The sequence below is a fragment of the Primulina huaijiensis genome, chromosome 16 (genome assembly GCF_012295235.1).
Source record: "Primulina huaijiensis isolate GDHJ02 chromosome 16, ASM1229523v2, whole genome shotgun sequence".
In the NCBI taxonomy this organism is placed as follows: Eukaryota; Viridiplantae; Streptophyta; class Magnoliopsida; order Lamiales; family Gesneriaceae; genus Primulina; species Primulina huaijiensis.
This window is the reverse complement of record NC_133321.1, coordinates 14,181,476-14,193,495: the sequence shown is the minus strand read 5'-3', so window position 1 is coordinate 14,193,495 and position 12,020 is coordinate 14,181,476. Positions and strand designations below refer to the sequence as shown.

General features: G+C 33.5%; 1 protein-coding gene across 1 annotated transcript in view; it reads left to right on the top strand.

Annotated features, from left to right (window-relative positions):
• LOC140961472 (probable beta-D-xylosidase 7) overlaps positions 1 to 9,410 on the top strand; it is a 12,586-nt gene extending 3,176 nt beyond the window's left edge. Inside the window, exons 3-6 of the mRNA XM_073420012.1 lie at positions 6,786 to 6,955; positions 7,253 to 7,350; positions 7,845 to 8,609; positions 8,687 to 9,410. Coding sequence (XP_073276113.1) covers positions 6,786 to 6,955; positions 7,253 to 7,350; positions 7,845 to 8,609; positions 8,687 to 9,288 — 1,635 coding nt within the window. The 3' untranslated portion in view covers positions 9,289 to 9,410. The remainder of the gene's footprint in view (positions 1 to 6,785; positions 6,956 to 7,252; positions 7,351 to 7,844; positions 8,610 to 8,686) is intronic.
• Positions 9,411 to 12,020: the final 2,610 nt, after the last annotated feature.

The following is a 12,020-nucleotide window of genomic DNA, read 5'->3' as shown; positions in this document are numbered from 1 at the left end:
GCAACAAAATACAAAACATCATTTTTGTGATCATGTCAAAATACTTGCAAAATAGTCTTCTTCCTTCCCTCTCTTATGCATATGACCCCGGCTCCAATCAACGTCCCGGCCCGTCACTCTTATCTGCATCACATGAATAACTGAAATGAGTATAAAACTCAGCAAGTGGAACTCTTACATAGCAATGTACATATACCATACTCTGTAAAACGTGGCTTTGAAAACATTAAATACCATCAACTCTGAAACATGAATATCATAGAATGAATAACAATAACGATGGTATTTCTCTTTTCTCTGTTGGATTGATATCTATATAGTATCTCTGTCTCTGTGCCTCTATCCCATCGATATGAATCGATAACTCTGAGGGATATAAGCCTATGGTCGTTGATCAACTTATTGCATGCAATCTCTGACTATGTATCTATCAATCCAATAAAACATTTGAATTCTCTCTTTGGCATTAAAACAAACACTTTGAAGACTCTATTTTCTTTTGTATTCCCTTTAACATAATTGAGACATAAGAATGTTTCTAATATACAACAAGGTGTATTAATACATAGCATGAATCAAATGGAAGGGAATAACACTTTAAAACCATTGAAACACAATACATATATTATCATGTGAGCACAAGGAAATGAATTCCACTTACTACACTTGGAACCTTGAATCTATACCCTTGGTACACAACCTACAACAATAAACCATAATTTGCACCATCAATAACCCAATAATCACAAACTCATACCATTAAATTCATAAAACCAACACCATCAACAAACCCATGATTTCTCCCAACACCAAAACCAAGAATAAACCATACCACAAGCTTACCTTAGCTCTTTGAACCCACAAGAACCTTGATCACACCTCAATAATCCAACAAGTAGCTTGAATCAAAGAAAAGAAATGAAGAAACCCTAGTCTCCCAAGAACTGAAGAATCGAGAATGAGGGAAAAGAATGAGAAAAATGAGACCAACTCATCCATTTAAACACTTAAAATCTCGAAACACACTTATACTGTTCATGCACCGCGGGTGCGGTGTGCCTTCGGCACCTCAACCAAATTTCTGAAATCGACGACCGCGGGTGCGGTACCTATCCCACCGCGGGTGCGGTGTCTCTTCGGCAATTCCACAAATTATGCAATAAAGACCGCGGGTGCGCTGCACAAATCACCGCGGGTGCGGTCTGCTCTCGGCCAAAACAACTCTATGCAACAAAAATCGAATCGCAACGCTGATACAACACAACTACCCATCAACTAATATCAACAATACCACAAAACAATAATAACCAACAATACTATGACCTATAATCACAACTCTTAACATCTAAATCAAACTTAATCTTAACCAAATAATTCATAAACATACGAAATCTTAAACTGTACCGTTCACCAGGCTTGGATATTACATTGGATATGTGCTAAATCTTGCCAATAAATTTACGGCGAAAGATATATCAAGCCTTGTACAATTTGTAAGATACATAAGGGCACCGATATCACTTAAATATGGTACTTCTGGACCAAGAATATCTTCATCATCTTCACATAGACGGAATGGATCCTTTTCTATGTTTAATGATCTAACAACCATTGGAGTACTTAAAGGATTTGATTTATTCATATTAAAATGTTTAAGGATCTTTTCTGTATAATTTTTCTGGTGAACAAATATTCCACATTCTTTTTGTTCAATTTGAAACCCAGACAATACTTGGTTTTTCCAAGATCTTTCATTTCAAATTCTTCCTTCAAGTATTACACAACTTCTTGAATTTCATTATTCGTTCCAATGATGTTTAAATCATCAACATATACAGCAATAATTACGCATCCGGATGTTGTTTTCTCAATGAAAACACAAGGGCATATTGAATTATTTACATATCCCTTTTTCATCAAGTGATCACTTAGCCAATTATACCACATTCGGCCCGATTACTTTAACTCATATAATGATCTTTGTAATTTCATAGAATAACATTCTCTGGGTTTTGAACTTTGTGTTTCAGGCATCTTAAATCCTTCAGGGATTTTCATATATATATTACTATCAAGTGATCCATATAAGTAAGCTGTAACAACATCCATAAGACGCATTTCTGAATTTTCAGATACCGCTAAGCTAATCAAATACCGAAACGTAATTGCATCCATCACGGGAGAATACGTTTCTTCATAATCAATTCCAGGCCTTTGAGAAAAACCTTGTGCAACAAGTCGAGCTTTATATCTTACTATTTCATTTTTCTCATTTCGCTTTCGAATAAAAACCCATTTGTATCCAACAGGTTTTACACCTTCAGGTGTAAGGACTATAGGTCCAAAAACATTACGTTTATTTAGCGAATCCAATTCAACCTGGATGGCATCTTTCCATTTTATCCAATCCTGCCGATTTTTACATTCACCAAAAGATTTTGGTTCATGATCTTCATTATCATTTATGATGTCGATTGCCACATTATAAGAAAATATATCATCAATTTCTTCTATATCTTTTCGGTTCCATATTTTTCCAGTATTAATATAATTTATAGAGATTTCATGATTCTCGTCAGTTTGTGGTTCTGACAGAACATTTTCATCATCATGTGTTTCTTCAGGAACATCATTCTCTATTTTGTGATCATTGTGTTTCTCTATGAATTTTCTTTTTCGAGGATTTTTATCCTTGGAACCGACTGGCCTTCCACGCTTCAGGCGTTTTACGACATCATGACTTTGTTCATTTTGTTTCTTTGGAATTTCAATTCGAGCAGGAGCATTTAATGCATGTATATATGATTTAGTTACCTTTTTTGCATCTGTAAATGCATCTGGTATTTGATTTGCTATTCTTTGCAAGTGCACAATTTGCTGTACATCTTTTTCACATTGTTGTGTTCTTGGATCCAGATGTAACAATGATGATATATACAATGTAATTTTCTTTTCGGTATGTTTCTTGTCTCCCCCTAATATCGGGAAGATTTCCTCATTAAAATGACAATCAGCAAAACGTGCTATGAACACGTCGCCTGTCTGAGGTTCAAGATATCGAATGATTGATGGACTATCATAACCGATATAAATTCCAATCTTTCTTTGAGGTCCCATTTTCTTTCGTTGCGGTGGTGCAATAGGCACATACAACATACATCCAAAAATTCTCAGATGAGAAATGTCTGGTTCTTTACCAAATGCAAACTGCAATGGGGAGTATTTATGATATGCACTTGGTCTGATGCAAATTAATGAAGCAGCATGTAAAATTGCATGTCCCCATATAGAAATAGGAAGTTTTGTTTTCATAATCATTGGTCTAGCAATCATTTGCAGACGTTTAATCAATGATTCAGCCAATCCATTCTGTGTATGTACATGAGCAACAGGATGCTCAACAATGATTCTCATAGACATACAATAATCATTGAATGTCTGGGAATAAATTCACCAGCATTATCAAGTCTAATTTTCTTGATTGTATAATCGGGAAATTGATTCCTCAATTTTATTATTTGAGCAAGTAATCTTGCAAATGCAACATTTCGAGTTGACAATAAACATACATGTGACCATCTGCTGGAGGCATCAATCAATACCATAAAGTATCTGAATGGTCCACATGGTGGATGAATTGGTCCACAAATATCACCCTGAATACGTTCAAAAAACATTGGTGATTCAGTTTGGATTTTGGCTGGTGATGGTCTTATAATAAGTTTTCCAAGAGAACATGCTTTACATTGAAACTTATTATTCTGAAAGATCTTCTGGTCTTTCAACGGATGACCATGTGTATTTTCTATAATTCTTCGCATCATTGTTGAACCAGGATGTCCTAATCGATCATGCCAATTGGTTAATATTGAAGAATTATCAATTACCATGTTTGATTCAATGGGACGTATATGTGTATAATGCAATCCAGTAGGGAGCATTGGTAGTTTTTCAATCACATATTTCTTTCCTGATTTATATGTGGTAAGACACATATATTTCTCATTCCCTTCATTCATTGTTTGAGTATCATACCCATGGGAATATATATCATTAAAACTCAACAAATTTCTTTTCGATTGTGGTGAATATAAAGCATCATTGATCAAAAATTTTGTACCATTAGGTAACAAAAATTGTGCTTTACCACATCCTTTAATCAAGTCTACAGGACCTGATATTGTATTCACCGTTGTTTTTGTTGGTTTTAGTTCCAAGAAATATCTTTTATCTCGGAGGATAGTGTGCGTTGTACCACTATCAGGTATGCAAACTTCAGCTTGGTTCGTAGCATTTTCCATATTTGAACTTCAAAAAAATATGCAATGAAATAAAATTATTGACAATAAAATACAATACAATATAACACACTATAAAACATTATCATACGAATACATAAAAAATAAAATATTTTACATATTTATTCCACCATCAAATTGATCATTATCTGAGAAATCAATCAGAAAATCTCCAGCATCAAAATGAGTTGAACCACTCAAAGGTTCACTGTGTTCAGTAAAGTTGGTCTCCTTTTCTTTCCCCTTTATTGATTCTTTATAAAGTTTACAAAGGTGCTCAGGGGCTCGACAAATACGGGACCAATGTCCTGGAGTACCACATCTGAAACAAGAACTTTCAAATCTTTTTGAGTGATTCTCATTAACACTCATATTCTCTTGATGCCTTTTCGGTGGATGGTTTGGGACGCTCTTTTGAGATGAATTATAGAAATAACTATCTCGATTATTTTCAAAACCACGGCCGCGTCCACGACCACGACCACGTCCACGTCCACGTCCACGACCACGACCTCGATTTTGTCCTCGACCAAAATCTTGTCTATAACTTTGATTTTGGTTTCCAGGTTTAAATTCATTTTTGCTTACGACATTTACTTCAGGAAATGCCGTTGAACCAGTGGGTCGTGCCTGATGATTTCTCATTAAAAGCTCATTATTCTTTTCCGCCACAAGGAGACAGACGATTAGTTCAGAATATCTCGAAAATCCACGCACTCTATATTGTTGTTGTAGAGTTATATTCGATGCGTGAAAAGTGGAAAATGTTTTTTCAAGCATTTCCAATTCAGTAATCTCATGCCCACAAAATTTCAGTTGCGAGATTATTCGATACATCGTCGAGTTGTAATCAATGACTTTCTTAAAATATTGGAATCTCAACGTATTTTATTCATCCCGAGCGGTCGGAAGTATAAATTTTCTAATATGTTCGAATCTTTCTTTTAATCCCTTTCACAAAGCCATGAGATCTTTTTCAATCAGATATTCACATTTTAATCCCTCGTCGAGATGTCGACGCAAAAATATCATGGCTCTTGCCTTTTCTTGTGATGTGCATATGTCATTTTCTTTTATGGTTTTATTTAGACCTAATGACTCAAGATGCATTTCTATATCGAGAGTCCATGGCATATAATTCTTTCCCGTAATATCAAGAGCAATGAATTCGAGCTTTGCCAAGTTTGACATGGTGGTACTAAAAAGAATTATGATGCATTTTATTAGTTAATGAATATTGCAATACAAAGTAATTAATAAACAACAAGTACAAGCATTCGTAAAAATAAAGAAAACACACGAGGAGGATATTCTCCGATAAATACAAGACTCGTGAGTATGATAACCAAAGTAATTAAAAATAACTTTGTGAAAACCATTTCTTTTTTCTTCAAAAATTTGATGAAGAATAATTTTAAAGAAGAAGAGAAAGTTGGAGTGATTGAATATGTTTGTGAGATCATATTTATAAGGCAAAAACTAGCCGTTTTGTTACCGTTTATGACCGTTGGTGTACAAGAAAATAAATGTATGTATTTGTATAATTTTATGGTAATAATATGGTGTATATAATATTAGTAATGTTTTAAATAATTATGTATATCATATCACAATATTATAATGAGGTGTCATAAGATATTTTGTTTAAAAACCTTATAAACTTTTATACTTGTGGTATCTCTTACCGGGAGTGTGGGATGTCGTCTTAACATCCTCCCATGATTTATAACAAGTTTTTGAAAAATTTATTTTATTATAACATTATATTATATATTAAGTATATTCACAATAAATAAATAAACAGTAAAATAAATATTATTACTTTTGTTACTTTTTCTTCTGTTTTGGAGTTTGGAAAAATATGGAGGACTTTTAGAGCTTCGTGCTGATAACGTGCTGTGAAAAAGTAAAAATTTACGGTAAAAAGTAAAAATCTCAAACTCTCAAAATTATCACACTACACATTTTATAATATTTTTCTCTCAACTCAATTGTGATTTTTTTCACAAATGAGGGATCTATTTATAGAAAATCTTTACAAATAATCCAAAAATAAATTACATCATTACCTTCATCATCACACACGAATTTCAATATTCAACACCTAATTTTACCTAATTTTCAACATTCAAATATTCAACATTCAATATTCAAATATTCAATATTAAAATATTAAATTTCAACCATATCCATGTTTTTGGGTTTTTTTATCCAATATTTAATTTTTATAGTTTGCTTTGGGATAAATTCTTTTTTATGACCATGCTATGTATTGTTGAATGTATTGACATATGTATATATTTTGAAACAAGTTTTTGTGTTAAGTCTAAGTATATGACAATGCTCAAATTTGATGAGCTGCTATGAACACATAGTAGTAAGCGTAAAACGAAGTTTAAAAATGCGGATATATTTGAAATTGAAATTTATATGAAATTAGATATCAAAATCAAATTCTAAAAACCGAAATGATGGAACTAACAACAGGTGACCAAGCAAGATTTGGCAGATACATATCAGCCACCTTTCAAAAGCTGTGTTCAACAAGGAAAAGCAAGTGGGATAATGTGTGCATACAACCGTGTCAATGGAGTTCCAAACTGTGCTGACTACAACTTATTGACTACGACTGCTCGTCGCCAATGGGGTTTCCATGGGTAGGTAGTTTAGGATTTGGATCTTCTACTGTGTTGAAAACACGGCACCAAGTGTTTTACACTTTTTACACGAGATGATCACATGATCATCTCGTTTAATCTGACAACTTTTTAAATTTATCTCATATGATGTGATGTCCACAAGATGATCATGTGATCATCTCGTGTAAAAAGTACATTGCATCAAATGCTGTGTTTTCAACATACTAGAGGATCCAAATCCAGTAGTTTAGTAGTTTCATGTATTCTCAGTTTTGCAAGGGCTTTTTTTAAAAAAATTCAGCTCATTGGTATCAGGTACATCACATCAGATTGTGACGCTGTGGCCATGATTCATGATGTTCAGAATTATGCGAGATCACCGGAAGACACAGTTGCGGATGTACTCAAAGCTGGTATGATGTTACCCACACTCATGACTTTGCCATGTCTAATGTTACAAGCATGACATTATTCTATAAATTTTAAAATGTGTGTCGTTAATTATTGAAAAAAAATAATTTGAACTTGAAATTTATAGATGCTCGAGATTGGATCAAGTTCATTAACTTTGAATATATAGCAAATAACATGTTAGCCAATCGAGTGTGGACGTAGAAGTTTGATCAAAAACCGGGAAAGTGAAGTTTAGGCGGATAATTTTGAATTTGTAAAAATTACAAATAAAATTTCATTTTAAAAAAATTTGTGAGGATGAGGCTAAGTACATCCCTTTGTGAATAAAAAACTCGTGAGTTGATTCGATTTGTTTACGAGCTAGTTTGGAGTTTGGACCTTTGATTTGATGTCTTAGAATATCTGGGTTATTGTTATAATATCTCTTAATTGAATGCTACTAAACTTGTTGAACTTACTACAAACGATTCCCAAACATTTGAAATCAATGCAGGGATGGATGTAAATTGCGGTTCATACTTAAAGAACTACACCAAATCAGCAATCTTACAAAAGAAGTTGGCAGAATATGAAGTAGATAGAGCTCTTCACAATCTATTCTCAGTTCGAATGAGGCTCGGATTATTCAATGGAAATCCATACAACCAGCTATTCGGAAGCCTTGGAGCAGCTCATGTCTGCACCCAAGAGCACCAGCAACTAGCCCTTGAAGCCGCGAGAAATGGCATCGTCCTCTTAAAGAACAACGCCAAGCTCCTCCCACTACCAAGATCCAAAGCATTGTCCCTCGCTGTGATTGGCCCCAATGCTAATACAGGATATGTGCTTCGTGGAAATTATGATGGCCCTCCATGTAAAACCTTGGAAATTCTCAAGGCACTTCAAGAATATGTGCCACATACCGTGTACCACAAGGGTTGTGATGACGTGAATTGTGGTTTTGCTGATGTGAATGTTGTTGCTAATGTGGCGAAAAATGCAGATTTCGTGGTTTTGGTGATGGGATTGGATCAGAGTCAAGAAACAGAGGATCGTGATCGCGTGGAGTTGACGCTTCCAGGGCAGCAAGAGAGTGTTATTAGGGAAGTTGCTAGGGTCTCGAAGAAGCCCGTGGTTCTGGTGCTGGTGTGTGGAGGTCCTGTAGATGTTTCTTTCGTGAAAAACGACCCGAAGATTGGAAGTATACTGTGGGCTGGGTATCCTGGTGAAGCTGGAGGAGTTGCTGTGGCAGAAACCATATTTGGCGACCATAATCCTGGTAAGTCGCAATGATCTGAAGCAAATTTAAATTGAAGTTGATTTTTTGTTTATATATGCCCTATTCATGTGATGCAGGAGGGAAATTACCAGTGACATGGTATCCAAAGGATTTCATCAACGTACCAATGACAGACATGAGAATGAGGCCTGATCCATCCTCAGGATATCCAGGACGGACATATCGATTCTACCGGGGTCCAAAAGTTTTCGAGTTCGGGTACGGTCTCAGCTACACAACCTATTCCTATAACTTCATGCCTGCTACACCAAACACCATCCATTTGAATCATCAGTTGATATCAACTACGCGAGCAACCCAAGAAACCTCAAACAAGACTAGCTACCTGTCGGTTTCCGATATATCCACCAACATTTGTGACAAATTGAAGTTCTCAGCCCTTGTTGGAGTTGAAAACACTGGAGACATGACAGGAAAGCATCCGGTTCTGCTATTCATGAAACACAAAATATCACCAGGTGATAGAGGCCCGGTGAGACAGTTGGTCGGATTCGAGAGTGTGAGCTTGAACTCCGGGGAAAGGCGTGTAATCGAATTCGTATTGAATCCATGCGAGCATCTTAGTACCGTGGATGAGGATGGTTTGATGGTGATTGAAGAAGGGTATAGATACTTGGTTGTAGAAGATAAAGAATACCTAGTTAACATTGTAATTTGACCAAAAAAAAAAAAACTTGTCAAATTTAATTGTACGTTTTAGCATTCATGCTCTAAATTTGGTTGTTTCTTGTTCCGAATGGAAGTGATTTATGCTTCAAAATCATGTATTGTATTTGTTTCCACTATAACTACCCAAGAAAAGGAAGATTTTTCAAATTTCGGACTGCGAACTATACAAATTATATACTTCCAACTTGTTATAACACTCACCAACTCATCAAAAATCGTGAGGTCCACTGACAAATACTCATTATAACAGCATATCTCTTTTACTCACCTTCTTTTCAACATTAAAGCTCATTACTTATGGGTCTCACAGTCCACTCAATAATATTAAAAAAAATTTCATGTTAAATAAATGTGTTTTAAATATATTTTACATTATTTAAATCATTATTCTAATTTTTAAAATAATCTTACTTTTTAATAAATAATTTTATTAATTTTAAAAAAATTAATATTAATGTTATTTTAAAAATATTAATTAAATAAAGTAGATGTTCGAAAGAAATATCACGACGAAAGAAGAATTTAACTCATTGAACTTTTTTAAATTTGGTTATTTCTGGTTCCGAATTGAAGTGATTTCTGCTTCAAAATCATGTATTGTATTTCTTTCCACTATAACTACCCAGGAAAAGTAGGATTTTTCAAATTTCGGACTACGAACTATGCAAATTATAGACTTGTAACTTGTCATGTCGTCCTGATATCGTTTTCGGACAAACATTTAACTCATTGCACTATTTTAATACGATACTGCTGTATTTGTCCGATATAATAATAAATAAATAAAAATTACAATGACACTAAATAAGACAATGCAATTTAAAATTTATTATATCCATATTTCCAGTTTAATATGGACATGATAGGTTGTATGTTAATGGGGTTGATCTGGTCTGGTTGTCCTTTTCAAGGCCTAATTTTATTATTTCAGTCATTTCAGCAAATAATAGGAATTAGACTTTTCATTTTGGATGGACTAATTACGAAATATTAATGGGCTTCCACTTGAAAAATGTTTTGTTCAATCTGATTTATCGTTCTAAATTTGGATCTTGATGTCAAATATACTATAAGTTAGACATCGGTAGTGACTAAGAGTAAGAGTGTATATAACTAGTGAAAATGAAATTTAGGGGACGTAGAATCTTTCTTCGAGAATTTGCTCCATCTTTCTCCCCTTTCTCTCTGATTTCTCATATCAAATGTTGGATATCAAATGTCTCCGTATCGGTGTCTGAGTTGGTAAAATAACTGAATGTTTAGTCAATAATCAGGAGTTCGATTCCTCTTACCAACATCTTATCACACAAACATATAACACAAGACTTGCCCGATAATTTCTACTTGTTTGACGTGGTTTACAAGTTATTGCGTTAACACAAGAATTTATTTAGTGCGCATCGTAGAGTTCACCGTGAGTTCTTGAATCATTAAAAAATGTAGATATAATTTTGAAAACCAATTCTTTGATCCTTTAACTAACTGTCGACCACAACTCTTCTTAATATTGCAAAAAGTTGAAATTATTTAAAAAAAAAAAAAAACAGAGGGTTCGGTAATATAAAAAATAATATTATATTCGAAAAAACTTTTAGAATCTTAGGCAAAAAAATAACAATAAATATTTTCTCACAAAGACAGATTGCACGTGGAAGAAGTGAGGTCAGCTAAGGTCTTTCACGGCACGAGAAGTCTAGAAATCAAAGGAGCAAGCACATCTTGTTGTCAATCATTCGACTACTTTTAATTCAACATTATGGTTTTAGAAAAACCAAAAATATCAACAACAATAAAAATATTTTAAAACCCTTTGATTGCGTTTGGACGTAAAGATTTGAAGTTATGAATTTCAAATTCATTTGATTGTTTGAATAAAATTATATTGGATTGATTTCAAATTCATATATTCATTAACTTATATAGATATCATGATTATTATGATCGATTTGAAATAAACTCGAGATAGACATCATTTCAAATTAATATCGGAGTCCAGTTAACTGACAAATACAAGTACTTTGTCAGGCCTATGTGTCTACAAAATACCCACTATTATCGTAATTTTTCATAAAAACGAAAAGTGTAACCAATAATACAACAAAATTAGCTTATTTTGCTTGATTTAATCGGCTTACACTATTAATTAATAGATTATTAGTGCATATTTGCACGCATTAGCACATATCATTATTTTTAATTTTTATTTTAATCAGCTTTTTTTTGGCGATATGCTTGATTTATATAAATTAAAGGTAATATTATACTGTGAAATTTTACTTTATAAAAGTAATAATAATCATAATTATATATTGGTGTAATTTAATTATATCAATAAAGAGACCTTTGATATTCCGCAAGTTGACTCCATTAGCTTCTCAATTTGTAGTACAAATTAAATTTAATTGAATTATTGAATTATCGGAAACTTTCATGTTATTTTACTGATATTATCTCGATGATTTATTCAAAAGTGAATATTTATCAATATTTGTGTGCTCTACTGACAAAATAATAAAACTCGCATGTATTAATAAATCTCAACCTTTAAATATACTTTTGTCCATATAAGTACCATTTCACTTACCAAATTATGAATTCACAAACTGGTTTGACTAGTCGTTAAATTATCTGGGAGTAAGTCTCTTGTGAGACGATCTCACGAATTTTTATATGTAAGACGAGTCAATTCTATCGATATTCACAATAAAAAGTAATACCCTT